The sequence below is a fragment of the Lytechinus pictus genome, chromosome 14 (assembly GCF_037042905.1).
Source record: "Lytechinus pictus isolate F3 Inbred chromosome 14, Lp3.0, whole genome shotgun sequence".
Taxonomy (NCBI): domain Eukaryota; kingdom Metazoa; phylum Echinodermata; class Echinoidea; order Temnopleuroida; family Toxopneustidae; genus Lytechinus; species Lytechinus pictus.
This window is the reverse complement of record NC_087258.1, coordinates 18,548,037-18,574,640: the sequence shown is the minus strand read 5'-3', so window position 1 is coordinate 18,574,640 and position 26,604 is coordinate 18,548,037. Positions and strand designations below refer to the sequence as shown.

The 26,604-nt window shown below is 37.6% G+C and overlaps 1 protein-coding gene, 1 long non-coding RNA gene and 1 other non-coding gene across 4 annotated transcripts; 2 read left to right on the top strand and 1 right to left on the bottom strand.

Annotated features, from left to right (window-relative positions):
- Positions 1-4,158: 4,158 nt before the first annotated feature.
- Positions 4,159-4,320, top strand: LOC129276958 (U1 spliceosomal RNA). Its single transcript, XR_008586149.2, has one exon. It is a non-coding gene; the product is annotated as a U1 spliceosomal RNA (small nuclear RNA).
- A 1,278-nt stretch (positions 4,321-5,598) lies between these two features.
- On the bottom strand, positions 5,599-18,640 carry LOC129275752 (uncharacterized oxidoreductase YrbE-like). 2 transcript variants are annotated; one of them, XM_064109401.1, is made up of 7 exons: positions 18,262-18,640; positions 16,902-16,972; positions 16,324-16,432; positions 14,481-14,608; positions 13,252-13,475; positions 11,500-11,665; positions 5,599-10,657 (listed from the first exon to the last, which is right to left on the bottom strand). In XM_064109401.1, exons 1-7 carry the CDS (start codon positions 18,483-18,485, stop codon positions 10,536-10,538), a joined length of 1,044 nt encoding a protein of 347 aa, XP_063965471.1. In that variant the 5' UTR covers positions 18,486-18,640; the 3' UTR covers positions 5,599-10,535. The 2 variants fall into 2 exon arrangements, with proteins under 2 accessions (XP_063965471.1, XP_063965472.1); XM_064109402.1 differs by having other exon boundaries at positions 10,595-10,657; positions 11,415-11,665; positions 18,262-18,538.
- A 1,242-nt stretch (positions 18,641-19,882) lies between these two features.
- LOC135156626 (uncharacterized) lies at positions 19,883-25,132 on the top strand. The gene is made up of 4 exons (XR_010295680.1): positions 19,883-19,991; positions 23,281-23,370; positions 23,738-23,958; positions 24,476-25,132. It is a non-coding gene; the product is annotated as an uncharacterized LOC135156626 (long non-coding RNA).
- The last annotated feature ends 1,472 nt before the right edge of the window (positions 25,133-26,604 follow it).

Genomic DNA, 26,604 nt, shown 5'->3' with positions numbered 1-26,604 from the left:
CCCCACTTTTTTCCAAAACCGTGTACAAAAACGTAAAAATTACATGATTGTGATTTTTGCATGGTCAGCCCCCCCCCCCCCCACTTTGAAAACCGTTCCGCGGCCCCTGTATTTGTCTGATTTTTCTCAAACTTTCTTGGTCTTATTCTTTGATTTTTTTCTTTCAACACAAGCCCACTTGTTCCCCTTTAAATTCCCTCTCACCCCTCCCCCCGTCGTCAGCGTCCTATCCTCTCAATAAGTCAGCAATTAACTTTGCACCAATGAGAACGCGTTTCTTCCTGACAAAGGGATCCAATCTAAAGTCATTAGACACAGCCGGGCAATGAGTTTAGCCTATAATATAACAATAGAGATTTCCCAGTCTGCTCCTCAGATTGAAAATCAATCCGTTAGATTAAGGACAATGGGGAGAAAATTAGAATATTTCATATAATAAAATACAAAAGAAATAGTGAGTGATTTACATACCGACCTGGATGTGCATATAACTATTTTGTGAAATTAAGCGAAACTTGAGAATGTCATAACTTTCTTATTTTACATCCGATTTTTATGAAATTTTCAGCATTATGCTTGTTGGATTTTTCTATTTCTATTCAAATCAACCTTTTGTTGGGTGGACTAATTGTCCTTTAAATGTCAATACTTTTTGAAACGGTGTACAATGTATATGCTTTCAGTATACACAAAAAAAATTGTGGTGTTAACTGGTGTACGTATAGAGGACCACACCAGTTATTGTACATCGATGAACACCTAAAGGTGTTATACAACACTTTTGGTTGTTACATTTACACTCTTTGGTGTTATGTTCAATATTTAGGGTGTAATTTTAATACCTCAGGGTGTGGTCCTCTACTAACACCAACTGGTGTCAGTTTTAACAGCAGTTTTTTACAGTGTAAAACACCCGAAGACGACTGCTTCTTAAATCGATATGTTTGAAAATCCAATTTTGTTCATTATTTTGTTGTGATTGTCATATATTTTGTTGCGTATTCAACTTTCATCATTATAGTTTATGAAAAATAAAGAACGGACTCGATTGTGGAAATATTTCATCCGAATGTCATGCCAAAAGACCATATTAGTCTCCTAAAATGATTGTCCCCATTTTCAATTGTAATTTCCCGGGGGGCCACACTGTTAGAAAATTTATCATAAAATAAAAGAAGTTCCTGCAGCAGAGTCCCCGAGGCAGAGTCTCGAGAACACCTGTAATCTTACCAGATTGCGTAATCTTACAGGAAATTGGTATTTGGTGTATGGAACCTTACAAATTTCCTTTTTCCCCTTTTTAAACAGACCTGTTCTGTTAAATTGCAAAAAAAATCCTGTTTTATGAATTTACAGAATGATTCTGTTATTGCTTTTTGCAAAATCTTCTTTTTTTCCCTGTAAAATCAGGTGTTTTTTTAACAGTGCACTTACATTTCAGGGGCCGCGGAAGCGGGGGGGGGGGGGGGGAGAGGCTTCAGCCCCCCCCCCCCCCCCCCCCCACTTTGAAAACCGTTCCGCAGCCCCTGCATTTACGAGTGGATATACCATGCGCGACCATGCTGGGGTCTCGAAAAGCACCCTAAACGAGTATTTTCCATATTCAGAAAATGCACCCCTTAACAAGTATTGGCGTGTGAAACCCTACCCTTATATTGGAAAAAACGATACCCTTGGCAAGTATTCCCTGAATTTAACCCAAACGATGTTGTTATATGTCACGGACGTCGGTTTTACCTAATACCTACATGTATACATCATTGGGTTTAGTACGGCCCCACCTCCTACATCTCGCGCAAATCGGACTCTAAACACGTATAGTGTTGACTGTTTGGGCAAAAAGTACATCCTTTATATAAAACATTTAATCTGTTACATACCCTCGCAAATTTGACCCTAAACACGTAGCTTTCCTCTCGAAATACACTCGGCAAAAAAAGTTCTTGGACACTTATAAAAGTTAAAATATTCCATATAGATATTTGATTAAATGCAAATTAGTGTATGTCAACATGACCACTCAATGTTCCTCTTCCAGTATGACATGACATGTGAACAGTCATGCATGGGTGGTTAAATACTTTAAACAATAGCAATGTCAGTAAAAGAAAATTGCGAGAAATGGACCCTTGAAATGCTAATGATCATTACCATCCTGTAGGCATACATTCAACAATTTCAACAGATTGTTATCATTTGAATTGAATGCTTAGGATGCATAATGAGATGGATCATTTGGACACTCACTTTCAAGATGAAGCTTTCCAACCAAGAGCGTGCAAGAGCAATATGAATGTTGCAGTCTGGGCAGTCATTTAGAAAAGTGGCTCGATATTTCCAAGTTTCACCAACAACAATTTAAAATTTGAACCAGCGGTATTTGGCTACTGATGAAGTTAGAGACCGCCCTAGGAGTGGTCGACCTAGGGCCACCAGCCCTGCAGAAGATAGGAGGATAAGGATAATTTTCTTTTGCTTATGCCAAGATACTAAAATTTGACATTTTTTTCTTCGACTAACTTAGACTTAGAATTCCAGTGGAATAGTGATGCATCCAAGGTGGATAACTTTCTCTTCACTTTTAGAGTGGTATTTGACTTTAAGTTTGCTTTTATCGTTTAATGGATATTTATGCCATACAAACTTTCACAACTGAAAGAATGACTGATCGTTTTCTTGCAATTTTCTTTTACTGACATTGCTATTGTTTAAAGCATTTAACCACCCATGCATGACTGTTCACATGAAAATGTCATGTCATACTGGAAGAGGAATATTGTCTGGTCATGTTGACATACAATAATTTGCCTTTAATCAAATATCTATATGGAATATTTTAACTTTTATAAGTGTCCAAGAACTTTTTTTGCCGAGTGTAGATGCCCTTTTTTCATTATTTTAGTGTTTTTGACACCCTTATTACGTTACGTATAAAAAGACATTACGTTTTTTACGTCTTTTGTTGGTCGCGCATGGTATATCACTCGTCAATGTAAGTGGCCCCCGGGTGTAATTTATGTCCAATGCATGGTTAAAGGGATGGTCCGGGCTGAAAATATTTATATCTAAATTTATAGAGTAAAATTCACAAAGCAAAATGCTGAAAATTTCATCAAAATCGGATAACAAATAACGAAGTTAATGAATTTTAAAGTTTATCAATATTTTTTTGTGAAAACAGTTATATGCACATCGTCATGAATGTTAATTAGGTGGGCTGATGATGTCACATCCCCACTTCTCTTTTTCTTATGATATTACATGAAATCATAATTGTTTCATTTTTTGATATATGTGTTAATGATGTGTCTCCATTATGGTGAAATAAGTTGCGGCAATAAATAACTAATGTACTTAATCAGTTGTCAATCCAATTGTTTTGGTTTTTGGTAGAAAAATTTGGAATAGACCTGATTTCATATAATAAAATACAAAAGAACAAGTGGGGATTATGACATCATCAGCCCACGTATTGAATATTAATGAATACATGCCTAGAACTGTTTCACCGGAATAATGCAAATCTTTAGAATTCAATAACGTCGTTATTTGTTATCCGATTTTGATCAAATTTTTCAGCATTTTGCTCTGTGAATTTTACTCTTGACTATTTATTGACATATAAATATCTCCAGTCTGGACCATCCCTTTAAAGGACCATACAATTAGTAACAAATATTTTTATACTAACATGACAACGCTCATGGTAATGGGTATATAAAGAGCGTCTATGCAGAAAATGTGTGGAGATTACATTTCCTTTCATATTTTTGATTTACGAACACCATCCGTCTTCAGCATACACGTACACCGAGCACGCACTGCGCACACGGAAATATTTCCGTGACTGCGCATGAGTGAACGATGACGTACGTCGTATAAAATGAATATTCATAAGTGGGTTTCACAATTGGCATTTCGAAGACCATTTTGCAGCAAAATTGCATCATTTTCATCAATAGCCTTCAACAAAATCCACAAAACAGTACCAAATAGCGAGATCACAGTATTGTAAATGAGATTTTGGATAAAATAAACCAACAAAATATATAATTAAAAAAAATAATGAACATTTTGAAGACAGGTTTGGTTTGTTTATAACTGTTACTACAACGTTCATATACAATGTACAGATAACCTGCTTCTTTCTGTTGAAGCATACTTACCTGGCGCAGGGGTCGCATTGATCAAGAAGGATGCACCCCCAGGGCGAGGCTTGCCATTGCACTCCGGCTTGCTGAACCTTGCGATTCCCCCAAACGTGGGGAACTCGGGCGTATAATTTATGGTAGCGGAGATCTGCGTTCGCGCTATCTCCTACAACCGAATTCAAAAGTTAGAACACATGCACACTCATCTCAACCTGTACTTTCATTTAATTCCATACGTAGCTAGCTAGCTCGGCATATCTCGAACACCCCGCACCCAGGGGGGGGGGGGGGGCATTTCAATTGACACCATGCGCGACCCCCAAAACACGTAAATATATCTTTTTTTCAAGATAGGGCACGTTACGAAAGGATATAAAAAAACACCAAAATAATGAAAAAAAGTTATCTATTTCGCTAGGAAAGCTACGTGTTAACGGTATAATTTTTTTTTTATTATTAATTATACTTTATAAAGGATGTACTTTTTTTTTGCACCAACACGGGAGCGAGCGGGAGATGGAGTGGTATACCATACGTACCCAGCGGCCTTTACTTTAACGCCGACGTACGTTACCCGGTGTGTTTGTTTCTCTGCCGGGTATTCTCAAATGTCCATACACATACTCTAGAAAAATATTGCTGCTAATGCTGGGGCTGCTGTTGTCGCTGTAAATCTACTTGTTTAGGGGGTCAAAGTAAGGGAATACTTGTTAAGGGTAGGCCTACCGTTTTGTTTCAAATACTTGTTAAGGGTAGGAATTCACACGCCAATTCGGCATTTTCAGAACATAAATGCTTTTTCACGCATGGAATCCACTCGTCAATTGATTATTAAATGCCGTATTTCTGGTACATGAACAGAACTTAATAAAAAAAAACCACAGTAATATGCAGAGAAGTTGATGCAAATGACGGAACAGATGACGTCACACGCATTCAGTGTATTATGAGATGAATAAGTTCACCATGACAATAAGTTGGTTTTAATAAAATCAGACATTAAATTTGAGAAAAATATTGGTGAAGATTAAGTGAAAATCAAATAACAGGGTTTTTTTAAGTTTTGTTTTTTGTGATGTAATGTGATAACAAAAATAAAATAATGAAAGTGGTTTTATAAAATGTGCGGATGATATATCTTTTAAGAAAAATTAATTTTACATTACATGTACACGGGAGCTGCTCGCATGCATATGACGTCAAAAATAAGAAATTTTATCTTTTCATAACTCTCTTATTCTTTGACCAATAATGAATATATCCATGAAATAATATACAAAATAGTGTGTGTCATTTGATTTTTATATGTATTTCAGTGTTATGTGTGCTTGATATTTATCTTTTTATTCAAATTCATTTGATGTGGAGATTGACTTGGACTTTTACATTCTTAATTAATTGAAAAAGCAGAAAAACCCTGAAAACAAATAACACAGTCTCAGACTAATTTAATTCTCTTAATTACTTTATTCTCGATAAGTACTTGCATGGACTTCACACACATTGTTCCAATTCAAAATTATCCTGAGACATAGTACTTTGTTGTTATTAAAATTGTTAAAATATGATAAAGTAGATCAATATGATATCATTCTTCTTGAAAATACTTTGGTAATCTCATAATTCCTCACACTTAACGAAAGCCCTGAATTTATTAATATATTAATACAACATTCAGTACATTTTGTACACATACAAGTATTTTGTGCTACATTAACAAAATAACAATAAACAATAGTTAATCACCCCAATCACAAGTAAATCAAACAAATTTACATGAACCTGATATAAAAATAGTTAACTTTGGTCATTTCGATTAAATATTTATATCATAAAATTATGAAAATCAATAAAGATTTCAAAAGATAAAAAATAAAGTATTTGTATTTGCCAAGATCCACATTCATGCAAACCTTAAAAGAGTTGCCACTTGTTATCCTTATACATTATACAGTTCTGAATACCTGTGACGGATTGTCCAATTACTGAGATTGACAAATAAATGACATGAAATGTCTGAGAAAAAAATTAGTACTCCATTTTGAGATGCAATGCGTGGTGATTTGTATGCCAAGTTATCCTTAAATTGACTAGAGTCTCAAGTATTCCGTATTGAAAAATGAAAATTCTGTGGTGTTCTAACACCGAAATATATGACCTTGGATAATGATAAAACAATTGCAGTAAAGGGTGAATTTTCTCTATTTGAATTTTAAACATGCACTGCAATATATGCAGATTTCATAATTTTCTTTGAATTTCAGTAATTCAAATTCTTGGTGCCTAATAAATTGCATTTTCTGTGAAATTCTGTGTTCACTCCTAAATCCATGAGATTTTTTACTCTTTTCTGTATAGGGGAAATCTCAAGATTAGTATGAGGCCACAGATTTATGCCAGTGCCAAATATCACCTTGGTCTGGTGGATTTAACGGCGGCTGGGCCAGGGGCGGATCCAAGATTTTCCAAAAGGGGGGGGGGGCACATTTTTCCGAGAAAAAGTTTGACAAGCAAAATTAAAAAATTAAGGCACGGGCCGGCTGTGCCCCCCCCCCCCCCTGGATCCGCCAGTCGGCTGGGCCTAATATCTACATGTATTTTGGCCTTTTAGTCAAATGATCTTACCTGGATCTTCGGATCCCTGAGTTAGATCAAAACAATAAGAAATAATTAGTACCATTAGCTAAAACAAGATGAATGCCTCTGGCCGTCTCACCTGCATCACGCGATTCAATATAGCAGCAGTGCTGATTTTGAAAACTACTATAACTCGCACAAGATGTTCAGTGATACTTGGTTACTCTTATTTCTACGTTTTATGAACTAGACCCATACACTTATAGAGATATGATGGTAATTCAACAAATACCCCCAACGTGGCCAAAGTTCATTGACCTTACATGACCTTTGACCTTGATCATGTGACCTGAAACTCGTACAGGATGTTCAGTGATACTTGATTACTCTTATGTCCAAGTTTCAAGAGAAAGATCCATCAACTTTCCAAGTTATGATGGTAATTCAACAGATACCCCCATTAAGCCAAAGTTCATTGACCTTTGACCTTGGTCATGTGACCTAAAATGCGCAAAGGATGTTCAGTGATACTTGATTACTCTTATGTCCAAGTTTTATGAACTAGACCAACACACTTTCAAAGTTATGGCGGTAATTCAACAAATACCCCAATTTGACCAAAGTTCATTGACCCTAAATGACCTTTGACCTTGATCATGTGACCTGAAACTTGCACAGGATGTTCAGTAATACTTGATTACTATTATGTCCAAGTTTCATGAATCAGATCCATAAACTTTTAAAGTTATGATGGTAAATCTACAGATACCCCCAATTCGGCCAAAGTTCATTGACCCTAAATGACCATTGACCTTGGTCATGTGACGTGAAACTCATGCAGGATGTTCAGTGATACTTGATTAACCTTATGTATAAGTTTCATGAACTAGGTCCATATATTTTCTAAGTTATGATGACATTTCAAAAACTTAACCTTAGGTTAAGATTTTGATGTTGATTCCCCCAACATGGTCTAAGTTCATTGACCCTAAATGACCATTGACCTTGGTCATGTGACGTGAAACTCATGCAGGATGTTCAGTAATACTTGATTAACCTTATGGCCAAGTTTCATGAACTAGGTCCATATACATATTAAGTTATGCTGTCATTTCAAAAACTTAACCTCAGGTTAAGATTTGGTGTTGACGCCGCCGCCGTCGCCGTCGGAAAAGCGGCGCCTATAGTCTCACTCTGCTATGCAGGTGAGACAAAAATGACCAACCTAATCTGCTACATACAACTGTAGCTGTATAGATTAAGCTATATACTTCGAGGAATGGAAAATCTATACTTTTGGAATGCACTTTCTGCCATTTCCATTGCCACAATATTTTGATCATCTACATGTATGTATAAATGAATATAAAAAAAGACACAAATTCCCATATGAAAAGATATGACTATATGTATGAAGTTATATATATTTAACTGCTAGACTCTATTTTATAAGTACACAAAAAATATTTTGAAACTATACATAAAAACATTTCGAACTTATATCATGATTAAATTTTCTCATATTAAAGAAAATAAACATATATTGTTATGCTGTTGCTAGATTTAAATTGCCATCTTCCAAAAAAACAAATGAAACAATTTGTGCACTTGGATTGTACACATGACACAAGACAATTGGCTATGATTTTAAATAAATTTGGCCTTTAGTCTAAAGTAATGGCTTGCAATTATTAACAAAAAAATTGATACTAGTATTCTTACATATAAGATTTAAACCTCAAATAACAATAGATTATATTCATTCATATTTTCAGTAAACAACCAAAATGGGATCTTTCCAAGACAAGATTGTAGACCAGTTGTCGGGTGCATGCTAGCCTAAGAGATGAGTTGGATCTGTTTCCATCAGAGTGCACAAAACTCACCAAATTATGGGTTTAATATATAGGCATGATAATGCACATCTGTTAAAATCCAGCCTGTAGCCTAAGTTAAAGTATATAGGGAGTTTTTACTTCCATGTTGCATGATGGGTTCAAATCAAAACATAGCTACTATATTGTCAAATGCCCTTCATTACAAAGCATAACCAAGTAGTCTTTGTCGAAAATTCGTGAATCAAAACAGCAGTTTCGTCCTGGACTTTGGACAAACGCCATATTTGCATTTTTTTCATCATCCCTGAAACTTGGGACGAAACTGCTGTTCCAGTACACCGCAATTTCCGACAAAGACCTCCCAGCTGATCCTTGTCATTTGACGGGCATTTTCAATACATTTACTGTGTTCTTGAATCTGTCCTTGCTGCAGTTGCAAAATCTCCCCATTAGAATAATTCAGAGTCCTTAAGTCTGATTGTCTCTTTTGAGTATGGTTCCTATGATTGTCGATTATTCGATGGCAAGTTACCTAAGTAACTGATGGCAAAGTTTGTCAACTTCAAAACAACGAATTTATTGGACTTTCCTACACACACAGTACCTATATACATGTAGAAGATCTTTAGAACGTATATAGGCTTAGTGAAAGGGATCATCTTGAAATCATTCATTATTGGTGGAGCATTTATCGGATCTTCATACCCACATGGAGGTAGATCTTTAAAACGTAGGCTTGGTGAAAAGGATCATCTTGAAATCATTCATCATTGGTGGAGCATTTATCGGATCTTCCTACCCAAACAGTGGTAGACCTTTAGAACGCTGGCTTGGTTACAGGGATCATCTTGCGAGCATTCATCCATCATTGGTAGACAATTTAGCGGATCTTCCTACACACACGGTGGTAGAACTTTAGAAGGTGGGCTGGGTGAAAGGGATCATCTTGAAATCATTCATTATTGGTGGAGCATTTATCGGATCTTCCTACCCAAACAGTGGTAGACCTTTAGAACGCTGGCTTGGTTACAGGGATCATCTTGCGAGCATTCATCCATCATTGGTAGACAATTTAGCGGATCTTCCTACACACACGGTGGTAGAACTTTAGAAGGTGGGCTGGGTGAAAGGGATCATCTTGAAATCATTCATTATTGGTGGAGCATTTATCGGATCTTCATACCCACATGGAGGTAGATCTTTAAAACGTAGGCTTGGTGAAAAGGATCATCTTGAAATCATTCATCATTGGTGGAGCATTTATCGGATCTTCCTACCCAAACAGTGGTAGACCTTTAGAACGCTGGCTTGGTTACAGGGATCATCTTGCGAGCATTCATCCATCATTGGTAGACAATTTAGCGGATCTTCCTACACACACGGTGGTAGAACTTTAGAAGGTGGGCTGGGTGAAAGGGATCATCTTGAAATCATTCATTATTGGTGGAGCATTTATCGGATCTTCCTACCCAAACAGTGGTAGACCTTTAGAACGCTGGCTTGGTTACAGGGATCATCTTGCGAGCATTCATCCATCATTGGTAGACAATTTAGCGGATCTTCCTACACACACGGTGGTAGAACTTTAGAAGGTGGGCTGGGTGAAAGGGATCATCTTGAAATCATTCATTATTGGTGGAGCATTTATCGGATCTTCCTACCCAAACAGTGGTAGACCTTTAGAACGCTGGCTTGGTTACAGGGATCATCTTGCGAGCATTCATCCATCATTGGTAGACAATTTAGCGGATCTTCCTACCCACATGGAGGTAGATCTTTAGAACGCTGGCTTGGTGAAAGGGATCATCTTGAAATCATTCATCATTGGTGGAGCATTTATCGGATCTTCCTACCCAAACAGTGGTAGACCTTTAGAACGCTGGCTTGGTTACAGGGATCATCTTGCGAGCATTCATCCATCATTGGTAGACAATTTAGCGGATCTTCCTACACACACGGTGGTAGAACTTTAGAAGGTGGGCTGGGTGAAAGGGATCATCTTGCCCTGATGCATAGACTGCTCGCATAGCTCAGCAATCCACGATATACTCAACGTGTCTTCCATCGACACATCCAACTTCTCAATCTTTCCTGCAATAATAATAAAAATGTGATGAGAAGGTTCCTTCTTGAAGCCTATTTATATACGAGAGAACTGATGCTGAGCTAGCATCATGAGCCAGCCCCATAAGCGTCTTCGGATGGTGTGTGCACTCTACAAATCTACACTTGTATTATTATTATCATAATCATCCTCATTACTATTATCCACTTGGTGGACTCATTAATATAATAGTTCTTTAATATTGGCAACAGGCATCCATTTGGCACAACAACATCAACATCTGTAACAAAAGCATGCATTAGCATTCGACAGTATCACTGGTTGTAGCTCTAAGCTAATGATGGGAAATAAATACCTACCTTCTACAGCTTCAAGGAAGTGGTCCATCTCATCGCAGTGCGACTACTGTAGCGCACAGGGAATGATGGAAAATAAGTACCTAACTTCTACAACGTTAAGGAAGTGGTCAATCTCATCGCCGTACGACTGGCTGTAGCACTCAGGGAATGATGGGAAATAAATACTTACCTTCTACAGTATCAAGGAAGTGGTCCATCTCATCGCAGTACGACTGGCTGTAGCGCTCAGGGAATGATGGGAAATAAATACCTACCTTCTGCAGCATCAAGGAAGTGGTCCATCTCATCGCAGTACGACTGGCTGTAGCGCACATGGAATGATGGGAAATAAATACCTACCTTCTACAGCGTCAAGGAAGTGACCCATCTCATCGCGGTATGACTGGCTGTAGCGCACAGGAAATGATGGGAAATAAATACCTACCTTCTACAGCGTCAAGGAAGTGACCCATCTCATCGCAGTACGACTGGTTGTAGCGCACATGGAATGATGGGAAATAAATACCTACCTTCTACAGCGTCAAGGAAGTGACCCATCTCATCGCAGTACGACTGGTTGTAGCGCTCAGGGAACGATGGGAAGATCAGATCTAGAAGTTCTCCCTGTTCATTGTGCTTTGTGAGAGGTGCCTCTATTCTGTTCTGTGATTGCAACATACCTTTGGACCCTAAAACCTAAAAAGTACAAAATAGAAAGATATCAAGTAATTAATTTTTGTGTTGTAAACAGAAAGTAGTACTAAAACGGAACATGCTTTTGGCAAAGGGCACTAGATCCGTGCTTGAATAAGCACGATAGTTTGTTAAATCTTCATAGTCCATGGTTTTGTGACATGGTGCAATCGAAACTACCTTTGTGAAATCAGGCTATAGATGAGATCCGACCGGCCAGTTCGGATATCTAACCATGTGAAAACACAGGCCATTTGCACCAAAATCTAAAGTGCACAGACATGAAACCCTTTGAGGATTGCCTAATATAGCAACACTCAAACACTCAATACTTTATGCAGATTGGATTCCAGACACCGAGCCTCAATGGGGGATTTCAAGTCTAGTGTCAGTGTTGCTGTTGGAAGCACAATTTGAATTGCGTTTCCTAGCTCCAAAACCTCTTCTGAGTTTACACAAATGATCCAGATCACAAATTTACAGCTCAACACCTAGTGAGTGACTTTCAGGCCCATCTTCATTCCATGTTTGATGTTTATACTAGTGTAAAAATTGACCTTATACCAACATCAAAGGTCAACATCGAATTTAAATGACCCACTGATGATGAAAAGCGCATGAATAGATTGGTTGTTGCTAGATACTTCTTGTAGCTAAAAGGTGCATGCATAAATTGGGATGCCATACACTTAAGGGCCATCTGCACCAGCCCGAGTTTTCAAATTAGCGCGCTAATTCTGATCCGGCAAATAATCCCGATCTGAACAATCTCGAGATTATTTGTAATGGAGACGCAATTATCGCGCTAGTTTGCTGGATTAATCTTGAGATTGCAATCCCAATTCAAACTTGGGTTATTTGCAAAATAGCACGCTTTTTTACGAATTATCCCACTAATTTGCAGGTGCAGACGCACTCGGGATTATTCTTTCATGGCGTCAGATCATAATGCATCCATGCCTCGCTCGAGGAGGAATCGCTCTTTTTGCGATGCTGGAGACGGGGTTTCTTGAATCTCAAGGTGAATCACGAAGAGGGCCGATCGGGCTAAAATCTCGAGATTGAGCAAACTCGGGCTGGTGCAGCACCGTCTTTAGTCTATTGCTCACCCATGGTACATCCCATGATGTCCAGACAGAGCCATCCCATATTCAAAAGGAGATTAAAAGCAATTCATGAGGCATTTTTGGTGCTTTCTGAGTGCACAAACATCCACAATTCAAAAATATTAAATGGACATTAGAGGTCATTTGTGACATGGGCCAACTACGAACCGGGTCCTCTCTTACAAAGACTGGGAGTCGTGATTGATCCAATCAATCTCAACTATACAGAAATCCATCATCATCATGTTTTCCAACAGGAAATATGCCCAATGTCTTTTGTAAACAAAGTTGAGCACTCTGAATTGTCCTGACAAAAGATGGATATATGAGTATGCATACTTTCTAGAAAACAAATTGAAAAAAAAACATGCATTACAGATGTGGGCGTTACTTGCTTTCCATAGTTGTGGTTGATCGGATCAAAGGCAATTCTTTATAAGACGGGGCCCAGGTCTATTTCCTCCCTTGAGTAACTCGACTTGCCTCTATTCGTTGGTCGTAACCATACACAGCGTCACGGTTGAGGTCGATAGTTGCGATTATGCCACTCGGAAACTTGAGGACGATGGCAGCCTGGTCGACATCGTTCATGGCTTTGATTTGGTGGTTGAAGGCGTGGCCCTGAGCAAAGATGCTGGTTGGCTTCTCACCAAGGATCCAGAGAACAAGGTCGATGTCGTGAACAGCGCAGTCATGGTAGAATCCACCTGTAACAACAAGATTGTATTTCTAATGTACCAGAGCAGGGTGCTACATAACTTTTTAGATGAACTTGCCCTGTTGGGCAAGTAAATTTTTAAATAGTTGGAATATACTTGCCCGCAAATCTATTTCACTTGCCTGAAAAAAATTCTTGAAAAAAAGTTTTACTTCTTCAAAAGAAAATATTATGGTTTTAGAAACCAATGACCTTTTTTTTCTCTCTTTTGACATGAACTGATGTACCTTGTTCTTGCATTTTTTTTTTACGAAGTGATTTTATCTTGCCCGCCATGACCAAATTTAGGGTCGGTATATCATATCGACCCCAATTTAGGTAATTCTACTGTGAGAATTTTGCTTGCCCAATTCGGGCAAGTAGTTTTGGTCTTTACTTCAAATCACTTGCCCAACTATAACTTTTACTTGCCCCGGGCAAGTGCTTATGTAGCACCCTGACCAAAGGTTAAATGCCTCTGCACATCTGTGACCAGAATTTGGAATAAAACAAAATACAATTTGATGCAAATATTGAGACATGCCCTGTGTAAAGTTCTAAATCATCATAAGAATAGCGCAAGTACATTTCACTATATGCATCGTGGTCTAGTGGTTCTGACTCTCGCCTTTGAAACAGAGGGTCGTGGGTTTGAATCGTAGCCATGGCGTGTTTTCCTTCAGCAAGAAATTTATCCACACTGTACTGCACTTGACCCAGGTGAGGTGAATGGGTACCCGGCAGGAGAAATTCCTTGCATGCACTGAGTGCCGGTGATGGTAGCTCGAGATAAAGCCGGGGTAATAATAGCAGCGCTTTGTATCCTCTGGCAAACAGCGCTTTATAAATCCAGCTATTATTATTATCTTATCTTTGCTACACGATATAAGGGGAAGCTGCTCGCATATGACATCACCAATCAGAAATTAACATATCAGGAATTAATCTAATAACTTTTTTTATTCTTCGATGGATTTTTTTTCAAACCATCACCTATTCCCCTCTTTATACTCACCTGATATTTTAAGGTATTCTATAGGAGGAAAAGGGGCATCCCTGGCCGTCGTCTTTATACACCTGACCTGACCTATCTCCCCATTCTGCACCCTCTGTCTCAGCTTACGGATAGATGGATCAAACCGCCTGAAATGGAAATGAAATAACCAGTAAAATGGTTCAATTTGTGATTAAAAGTAGCTTCTGAAGGCAATTATATTATATTGGATGGCTTAGAATGGAATACCAGAAATATTCCAAGAGTTTGGGCAAATATTCCATGAATCGAAGATGAGTGGAATATTGGCCCTAACGAGAGGAATATTTCTGGTATTCCATGAATTAAGCCATCCAATATAATTATTATCATCTATCCCACCCCCCCCCCAAAAAAAAATAAAGAGAAATTTGGTTGAACAAGTGATATCACTTATCGCATCATCACTTCATTAGGATCAATTTTGTCGTCGACATGCGACTTACGTGTAGTTCATTATGACGTCATTGAGCGTAGTTGTGCTTCTTTGCTGCGCATCACATTGCTTTTCTTGTTGTATGCATCGTATATTTCACGCATGCGCCCTAAACTGTTGAATAAGCTCTCATATTCAATAGCAAAGTTTGTACAGGAGCCTATGGGATATTCGTCGGATTTCGGTCCTTATTAGGGATACGCTCTGATACTGCATGAGCAATTGATGCAGACCAAAATACGCGTTTTTAATTCATGGCTAAAACACTCTATATAGATGATAATAGACATTATTAACTGACATCATCACACCGCCATCTTAGAGGCAAACATTGCCTTGTATGCGTTGGTGATCTGCAGTTGGTGCACCACTGAGAGCTTTCTTTACTTGAATTCCTGTATCCTCTGAGAAAGGGTGCTATTAGTTTAAAACATTACATGCATCAGGTCTATACTTCAATTTGAAACAATATTTGATAATATCTACATACATGTACATACAGTTAAATGCTTACCATTTTATACAGTGCATCCCACAAAAAGAAAAAAGGATAGATTTCACAATTATCAAATAAGTTTTTACATTGAATTTGATACTCATGGCAAGAGTGGAATCTCATCTCTAATTTGAAATCAACAGCTTGGCAAATTGTTCACGCATGACAGATTACAAACAATAAATATTGAGGCATATCTGAAACAATTTGCGCAGAAACTTACATGTGAATCTGAATTCACTCTCATTTCAGGGATCAATGAGAGAAACTTAACAAAGAATAAAAGAAATGCTAATGAGCCAACCGTCGAAGAAGCACGATCGTCATATCATGAACCAATCTTGTCTAATTTTTTGCGCAACCTGGTTTTGACATTAAAATTTCAAACTCGTCTTGCTCATTAATGCGTGAAGTGTTTGTTTCATATCAGGTATCAAAATAAAGAGGAAAAATTGAATTATATGATTATGTAATTGAAATATCAATATTCATTTGCCTCTGAAGAAAAAAAGACATTGGAATCCCGGTTTCCTTTTTTCTGGGACACACTGTATAATGGGTTGGCTGGCTGATGATGACATAACCCCACATTCCACTTTTATCACGTTATTCCATAAAAATAATTATATCAAAATTTCATACATGTGTGAATAAGTAGGGATATGACATCCTCAGCTTGCTAATTGCACAATACATATATTAATGAAGACAGGCATACATACCGTTTCACCAAAATAATTCAAAACTTTAAAATTTCATAACTCGTTTATTCCTTATCCGATTTTGGGGGAAATTTCCAGTGTTTCGTTTGCCTGATTTGATTTTGTCTGTTCAATTAAATATCATTTTCAGCCTGAAGTATCGCTTTAACCTGTCAGAAGAGGTATTTTTACCTGTTAAAAGCACAGAAGAGAGGCTTGCCCACCCTAGCAGCCTTGAGGTAGCATTCCCTTGTGTCGGTTAACTTCACAGCGATTGGTTTCTCCACAAATATGGCCTTCCCTATCATCAACCAGACAAATCAAATTGAAATATTCCATATTTCATATAATAATATACAAACAAAATAGAAAAACTGTGTTATCTCATTTGCATATCATCTGTGTTGTGCAAATAACTGTTTTGCAAAAATAAGCCAAAGTTTAAAATTTAATTACTTTTTACATCCAAATTTGTTGAATTTTCTAGCATTATGCTTGTTTGAATATTTTTTTTTTCCAACTCAACTTTCTATTCAGTTAGTCTCCCCTATTGAAAGATATCCAACCCAAGTTTTGATAAAAATAGAAATAACAAGTGGTAATTTCATTCTCGTTGGTAATTGTATTGTATGTTATATATTTCTTAATGAGAATTTGAAATTAAATGAAATAAAATGATGGATGGATGGATGAATTAATTAATGAATCAATCAATCAATTAATCAATGAGTGAGTGAGTGAATGAATGAAATAGATAAGTAATAACTTACCCTTATCAAGCCCTTTCAGAATGATAGATTCATGAAGTAAAGTTGGTACACAAACTACAATCGCTTCAGTCCTAAGGGAGAGAGAGACAGAGACAGAGACAGAAAGAGAGAGAGAAAGGTAGAGAAAGGGGGAGAGATAGAAGAGGGGAAAGAGAATAGATATTTGATTGATCAACACTTATCATTTTCATTATCAGACAGAGCAATACAAGTTTTTTTTGCATTTGAAAATTAATAACCACTGCTCCATAACAACAAAATAACTATCTCAGATTGACAGCTAATAATACCTTCAAAAGTATATGAAAACGCATATATGTACTCTGTAAAGATATCAAACAATTCTTCTGATCACTTGTTCAATATGATGTATGAAAAATATAGTTAGACCCTACCATCATCGTATGTATATCCTGATTATTTTCTTTACTAGCATTTAAACATGAAGCCCATTTTTTGCATCCATCACGACTGGACACAGCTGAGATAACGAACATGCAGGTGTTGCGCAAAATTTTGGTTTTCATCTAAATCATGGGTGAATTTTGGACATGAAATTATCTTAAAACATGTAAAATATATATATTTCCTACTTCTCCTTTCCTTTCAAGCAGAGCCTCAGTAAGAGTTTGTTTACACTTTTATGTAAGATAATGATAAGTACAGCTGCAATCCAATTTACCATAATCTCTCACGGGAGCTGCAAGGCGCTGACCACTCTTTAAACGAGGAAAACGTTTGCCATACCAAACCAGAAATACATAGGTTCCTGTGTTATAGCAGTGGGGTAAGGCAGGGGCGGATACAGGATTTTTCGAAAGGGGGGCACATTTTCCCCGAGGAAAAATCTTCTCTTGACCTCTTCAAAAAACATCTCAAAACACACTTATATAACCATAAACCTTAACTTGTCTCATGCCATCAACAGTGCTTTGTATCCTCTGGAAAAAGCGCTATATAAATCCAATTATTATTATTATTACAAAAAAATTTGGCACTTTCTATGGCATTTTTACATTAAAAATTTTAATTGTGCCTCTCAAAAGGGGGGGGGGGGCACGGGCCGGCTGTGCCCCCCTGGATCTGCCAGTGGGGTAAGGGTTTAAAGACAGATGGACCCATAATGCAGGGGTCGCGGAAACAGGGTTGCTGGGTGGCTTCAGCCCCCTCATTGTTTCCCAAGACCGTGTACAAAAATGTAGAAATTACCATCTGATTGTGATCTTTTGCATGGCCAGCCCTCCAATTTCAAAACCGTTCCGCAGCCCCTGTAATATGGGTGACTTTGGTCGGTGAGTGGCCCTTCCACCTTCCCCCCCATCTATCAAATCCTGGATCCACCACATGAGGGCGTACTTACTTCTCGTCATTCCACACCTTATCAGCTTCTTTGTTGGAGATGACCGGAGTATCGTAGAGATAGAGCTGGTCCAAGTACGGCTTGACCTTCTCGACGTCCTCCTCCACGATCCACCTCAGCTCGACGCGAGGACAGATGGCAAGGTACTTGATGTGGATGGCTCCGGCACGCCCTACGCCAAACAGGGCCACTCCTATCTTCTTTCTCTGTGCATTCCCGTTCATGGTTGTTCTTTAATCTAAAAACAAGGGAAATTATCAAATATCATACAGTTGAATTCTGATATCACACTGGAAAATCCATTAACAATATCTGTACTTTCGTAATTGGACAACAGCCTCGAACCATGAAGAATAATCCCTTTCAGCACCTCCAAATCTATCCCGGGATGAAATCATTATGTGTATCAGTGCGAGGTACCACCATTATTTATTTTTTGGGGAGGTGGAGCAATCAAATGATTATTATGGTCCAAATTAAACATCCCTGGAATGGCATATGGATATAAACATCACAAAAGCTCCTGGATCTATGGGTCAAAGTGCAGCCTCTAATAACATCATGTCATTGGTTGAACAATTGGGAGCATTTTGACTACTCTTTGTTGGAATACTTCCCAGGGAGTGAAGCCCGTGCACATTTGTACCATATTTACACTGCATGTGGGCAAACCAGAATCCAAAGACCAGGGTTATAATCTGTAAAGTGCTTACAAATAGAGACACTGCTCTAATGTGATTTCAAAGTGCTGATATAAAAAGAGAATAATCATTATTCATTATTTAGATTTTATCTTTTGCAGCCCTCCCCATTTAAAAGGCTCCTGAGCATTTTGGAGTGATTAGCACATTCTACAATGTGGTGTAATCAGGAGAAATCTCTCTTCAACCACCTTGAGAATTAGATCAGGGCCCTGTTGCATAAAAGTTACTTTTATGGTAATTTTTTTGTATTTATACGTTTTACGGGTCAACACAGACCAAGTAAAAACAAAAATAACAAATTAAACATAATTAAACTATTTACAAGTCAACATCATTAGAAAAAACAAAAAAATATATAAATAATAATATTAAAAAAAAAAAAAAGCGGTAAGTTTTACGCAATGGCACAGACGTGATATTTAACACAACTTTGATGGCAAGTATTTGTATGGTCATACACAGTAAACAGTATACATACAATGATACATACATGTGCAGATGTCAAAAATTATAATTCAAATTTCCATTTCTTGAAATGGGCCGTGAGTTTGTGTCTTTTTTTTTGCCACACTTTGCCATCCATTGGTAACTACTGTACCATGGTAATGACGACCAACAGCCAATCAGAATCGAGGATTCCATGTAATTAAGTTACCATTGGATGGCAAAGTTACCACATAGGCCCGAATTCTCGAAGGGTGGCTAACTTAGCCCATGGTGCTAAATCGCGTCATTTGACGTCATTTAGCCCATGGTGCTAAATTTTGCATTTCTCGAAGCTCGGCTAACTTAGCCCGGGCTAAATCGTGGGCTAAATCGCGTCATTTGACGTCACAAATTTAGCCACCCCTTTGGCCATGGGCTAAATCGTGGGCTAAATTAGCCCACTGATTTTGACCAATCAGAAAGCAGATTATCAACATAAACAATAATTGTTTTATTTTCTGCATCGCGAGAACGAGCCGACGATATGGACGGGAAGGGGGTCGTAATGCCGTATTTATCTTCACATCTTCGAACAAAACCGTAAGTATGCATTTTGACGTAAGAGTTTTGATCATTGTAGAGCCTTCGGCTGATTTTTCATTTATCTGTGCCAACGCGAAATATCAGAATATGATTCGGAATACCTGATGATGCGGAAGTCTTACATCAAGAGTTACAGCATGAAGTAATGACACAGTCCCATACGTTCAATTTTGTGTGTGACTGACTGACTGTCCTGTGCAGTCTGTCCATACACACTCCAAGGATCACGATCGACCGCGTTCAGAAAAACTGCTGTAAATGAAGTGAACGGTGTTCCCAATATCATGATAATGTCCTTATAAAGCTTAGATCTGCATGGCATGGGCCATTGGATAGGCGGGGGGGGGGGACCTGCCCCCCCTGAAATGTTTGTTCCCCCCTAAAATTTAATTTACTATAATTTAGGTTGATGACTTTTTTTTTTTTTTTTTGCTTGTCAAAATTTTTTGCGATCCCCTCCTAAAATTTAGGTTTATAACCTTTTTTTTTGTCTTGTCTTTCCGTTAATGCCCACAATCATTATTTTGATTATTATGGCATATGAATGTCAATATTGACTTGACCTGAATTTTGCCGGGACCGGCAGGTGCAATACACCGGGTGAACACCCTACCGTACTCTTTGACGAATAGTGACGGTGTATTGGATTTAACGTGCATAGGTTGGGTTTCTCCTATACATGGGACCAACATTTGCGTCCTTTCCGATGGACGGAGTGCTTTCCAACTGCATTCACACCTGCACTGAATACAGTGGTGAGGCACGCTAACACACAACACTAAATAGCATCAGATTTTTTTGTTAGACGCGTTTCGGCATGAGCGGGACTCAAACCCCTCACGAGTCACGTTGAGATCTACGATCTTATCCGAAACATGCGCTCTAACCGACTGAGCTACGCTGCCTTTTTTTGGGCTTGTCAAATTTTTTCCGTGTCCATCCAAAAATTTCAGGTGGCCCCCCCCTTAATTTTTTGGCTTCCGCCGCCAATGTAGCTATGGCCATGCTGGCCAGGGCAGGGTTATCATAAATGACTAGGCCTAGAGTATAGTAATTACGGTATGGCAACTGCAAAACTCACTCGGTCACTGGCATCGCAAAGACAAGCTAAGTAAAGTGACCTGAAAGTTTACTTTAAAGTTTGATGTTTTCTTTATTTCAATTTTTGAGTCATTACTCATCACTCAATCAATGAACAAGGTCATGATAGAATGATTACTCATTTTTTGGGGGGGCATTCACCCAGGTTAAAAATAGTGGTGGATTGATCCACATGATGGAGCCTGTGTATAAAACTATAAAAAAGAACTGCCCACTCATCAAGTTTTGTCCCCAACCCCTCCCCCCCCCTCCAAGAAGAAAAAATACTGTGACTTTGTGTTTGGGAATGTTGATGTTTCTTTGAAAAAAAAATAAATGCACCCGTGAGGCCATGACTCATCATTATAATTTATAGACCCCTGTATTTCTTATTTTTTTGTATTAATCTCTTCTATAAAGTTCTAAAACTTATGTCACCTAGTACTGTGTATAGATCTAGATTATTTGGAATGACCTTTGTTTCTGGGGATTGTTTTCTTTAACAATTTTTTTATTTACATTGGGAGGCAGTGTAGCTTAGTAGGTTAGAGCGCATGTTTCAGATAAGATTGTAGATCTCAATGTGAGGGGTTCGAGTCCCGCTCATGGGCGGAAATCTGTCCCGAAAGGTAGGGGGGCAACGGGCTGATCCAGCCTTCGCCAATGGGGGGGGGGGTGAAAACATTTTCAGCCATATGTTAATCCCTGATCGGCTGGTTGAAGGTAATTTTTGTCTGTTTCATTGAAGGAGTAGTCCTCATGGTCACTTTTTAGCTTTATTCTTATAAATCAACATAAATATATGATATCATTGTCCTTATATAATGCTAGCGCGAAGCGCGAGCAAAATTTTTTTGGAAAATTTATGTATTTTTTTCCTAAAATTTGAACATTCTGGGCAATGTTTGTTATCTTGAAAAAGATGTATATACAACTGAATATATATTACGACCGCGAAGTGCGAGCAGAGATTAACTGATGGAAAAGGTACCTGTTAAAGACTGTTTGCAATTAGCCATGAAGACGTTACATATTTCAACAATCAAATAATGCGAGCGCGAAGCATGAGCGAAAATTTTATATAGTGACATGAAAGATTGTTTTTATTTTCCAAGTTTTTCCCTCATCTTATTTTATTCACTCTGGAAAATTTGACAAGCAAAAAAAAAAAAAAAAAAAGGGTTTTCACCCAAAATGTAAGGTCATTTAGTCCAAAATACATGTATTATTTCGAATGTTAATGATGCATTTTTCTCCATCATAAAAGACCAAAAATAGTAGGGGGGACATTTGATATTGTGTCCCCCCTACTATTTTTGGTAGGGGGGACATATCTCCCCCTGGGATTTCCGCCCATGGTCCCGTTCAAGCCAAAATTTGTCTAACAAAAAATCTGATGCTATAGCATTGTGTGTTCCTGTTAGCATGTCTCAGACTCTCATCAATGTATTTAGTGCAGGTGTGAATGCAGTTGGAAAACACTCCGTCCATCGGAAAGGACGCAAATGTTGGTCCCGTGTATAGGAGAGTCACAACCTATGCACTTTAAAACCAATACACTATTCGTCAAAGATGGGTGTTCACCCAGTCACGGTATTTATTGCACCTGCCGGTCCCGGCAAAATTCAGGTCATTGAGGTCAAGTCAAACTTGACGTTCATATGCCATAATAATATAATGATTGTGGACATTAACGGAAAGACAATGCTACCATCAATCATCCCCACTGTAGAGCCAAAGAAGTTCAGCGGAACAACCAATATACAGAGAGTAGAGACTGAAATTTTTGGTCTACCATTTAATTAACATGCAGGTAGACAATTTTGAAGTCATTGTGCATGTTTATTATTTCTATTTGATCCCTAGATCAAATAAATCCCTTTAAAGTACCAACAGGAGCACACAAAATATTACTATTTGTACTAACAAGTAGATTCTAGATTAGACCAAAAGCGTCAGTCTGCGACTCTATCTATGTACATTGGTTGTTCCGCTGAACTTCTTTGGCTCTGCTTACCAATTGGGATTATAGTAAAATGTCAGAAATTGTTGAATAAATCCCCCAAAACAACAGTTATTCCTGTCTAATTCTTGATAAAGATAAATATCATACAGTATTACGATATCAGAATTTATCAAGTCTACTACTGATTGTTATTCATATCATAGTAAGATTTTTATTTCCTTTTTATTTCTTCATTATTAGGCACTACCTAAGCCACAATACTGAAAATGGCTAATGTTCTCCAACAGTGTCGTCACTCATCATTGTTGAGTATGGAGTATGGAAAGAGAGGTTTGTTTCATTTTTTTTTATTTCATTAATTTTCTAACCATAAGAAAATCTTGATATATCGGTTTCCTATTTTATGCCAACTGTAACCAATTATATTTTAGGGGCCATCTTTTTTTGTTATCACAATAAATGAAAACCTGTTTGATGGATAACTGTAATCTTATTATGTTACACTTACTGCAGAACATATTAAAGTCATTTGTAATTTCCTTTCCATTATTTTGATTGGGTAGGCAGTTTACCTTTAGAGTGACGATGTTCGGAGTATGGCAAAAAAGGTGATGATCTCGGAATGCATGTCCACAATCCATATTATTTAACTCGTCCACATTTTAAAATTTTATTTTTTACTTTATCTAACCCACAGATACTTGAACATGTTGGAATGTCACCTTGAGGACCAAGATATGGGGAGAATAATGCTTGAATGGTGCACAGATGAGTCTTTTCAACTCTGGTATGCTTCTCCAAGAAAACGGCCATGCACATCACCAGAATGCTAGAACAGGATCAGGGAGTGAATATCTGAGGAAGGGTTCTTTTCCAGTACTTTGATACAATTGTCTTCACTTCATTTTTTTGCTGTTGGTGAGTTATTTCCCATCTACTTAATGTCCCATGATAATGAGCTTTTGTCAATAGTATGTTTTTTTTTTTCCTTAATACAATACAAATCAAACTTATGTAAAAATAATCCAGAATAAAGACAAAATAGTCATAATACATTATGAATACAAAATAACGATGTGAGCTTAAAGCCATCATGAGCGGTTATGCAACTTCACCCAAGCTGACATGATCTTACTTGTATGTATGCAGTCAACTTGGCCCTTACATACTGTATTTCATCCTTTTTCAGTCCTGTTGTTAGTCAAATTTTATTATAATTTGATTCTCTTCATATGTACGATCAGACAATTTTAAAGAGTTAACTGCAAAATTTTCTATTGCAGGAGAAATGAGAAATCAAAAAGAAAATGCATTTTGCTTCTTCAGGTAAAAGGGGTATTACTATTAATTGTTACATCAATGAAGATATATTTCTAGAAAGAATACTGAAGAGCAATTTTTTAAATATGTATTCTGTTCTTGATCCTTACTGCAGGTATCCTTTGCTCTTCTTTTTTTATGAATTCCTGCCTGCATTCTCTCGTCAATCAATCAAGATAGCGTGCTATTTCGCATTCCATTGGCCATGTCATAATCTACGCATGAACATGGACACTGAGTTAAAACTGGTAGCTTGCTCAATCCCGTACATCTCTTGACTGTCACCAGCTAGTTATTCCTAGAGGTTTTAAAGCTACTGTACCACAGCCAATTTGGACAGCACCATCTCAAGACATAAACTCCTGTACCTTGTAACACCAGGATGTAATAAATTGACAGGTTTATTACTTATTTGCAAAGAAAATAATATTTTCTTACAGTAGTTGTTGGGGTGTTTCCACGCATTCCTGTATTTCAATAGTGATCTAATGACCATCTTGCTTTTAAAACCCAAATTCACAATATTTTTCTTGTTTGATAAAAGGTTAGGTACTTCTGGGTGGATATAAATGACACACATGTTGGGTTAATAAGCAACAGTTGTATCATACTTAACTCAGTTTTGCCAAGAGATGGACTGACTTTAGGTCATTCTTATTATTCAAGTCTATTGTCTCACTTATCTTTTTTTTAATTAAGAATCAATGCTTAAATCCTCATGGTTTCAATTTTAACCCTATAGACTGGGCTATTTCAACGTCTAAGAAGACTGGGGGGGGGGGCTGATTCAGCCCCCCCCCCCCGCCACCCCAGGTCTTCTTAGGATTAAGACCTGTTTATTCATAAAATAGTCACTTGCCTTGGCATGTGCAGCTCCCTAATGTGTCAAAATAAATCATATAATTTCATTTTGGTGAATTAATATCCTTTTACTTTCCAGCTTTTCGTAGGCACTTCGATACACTGAAATGAGCACTATATAAATGCAAACTACCAGTAATATTATCAATTTAATATTACTATTATTATGATTGAATCATCCTTCTTTAGTGTTTTTCAGAAATATATTTGACATTTTTTCCGAGTATCTTATCATTCATAGTGATAAATGTAGACAGTAAATTAAATTTTTTGTGTCATATAAACGACTTTTGATCTAATTAAAAAAACAACAATGTACTGAATAAACTAATCTATCTACTATAAATGTACATACGTTTTGTTTATATATTGTATTCCAGGTGTGTTATCAGCAGAAAACATGATTTTTTTTCTCTCTCTCCATGTGCCTGTGTTCAGTTATTACAGGAGGCAAAAAATAAATTAATATAAGAAATACTTTATTCACTTTCAGATTAAAATTGTGCCAAGGAAAGATTAAGGTTATGTGTAAGGCAGGGGTGGTAGTAATGTGAATGATATGTTGGTAAAGGTTGTGTATGAAGGAAGTAAACTGACTGCTTGTGCAAGAGGATACAATTAGAGAAAATTGCTGTAGTGGGTACTACAATGTTATTTATTATAAACTTTTAATTGGGAGAAAAGTTTTTTGGTATGTAAAGATACATGATAAATGTGCATGTGATGAAAGCAAATGAGAAGTGAAAGGAGGGAAGGTAGCTATATCACTGAGAGAATGACATGTGGGGTTAGCATATCATAAGACTTTGTTTAAATGTTAATTTTTATTGTAGGAATTGTAATCCCCTCAGAAATGATTTTATTTTTTTTCTTTAAAAGCAGGGGCATTTTGACCAAATATCCCAAATTAAGCAATTGGTCTTCGGGAGGGGATGGAGGGGGGCAAAGTTATTACAAGGCAGGGGCTGCGGAACAGTTAATCACAATCGGTCAAGGCCCTCCCCCCCCCCCCCCGGTTCCGCAGCCCCTGCAAGCTGGACACCAGGCTGATAATTTCAAAATTGACCATAATTAGCAATTATCTTTCAATCTAGGAGTACCTTGGACATTTTGTCATAATTTCCCCCAATTTCAAATATATTTTTATGATCGGTGGAATACCGTTTTTACTCATCCAGGGTTCATAAGTCAACATTTTTCTGGCTAAAATACTGTATTGCCTTTGAAAAAATGAATACATGCTCTTACGAATGTGCAAGCATGGTGTCTAACTTGGTTACCCCCCCCCCCCCCGCCAACTGGAGTAGCAATAACAGAAATAAGTTAGGGATAATGCAATTACGGTGACCAGTGAGTGCTCTTGGAGGAGCTTACCAATTAATA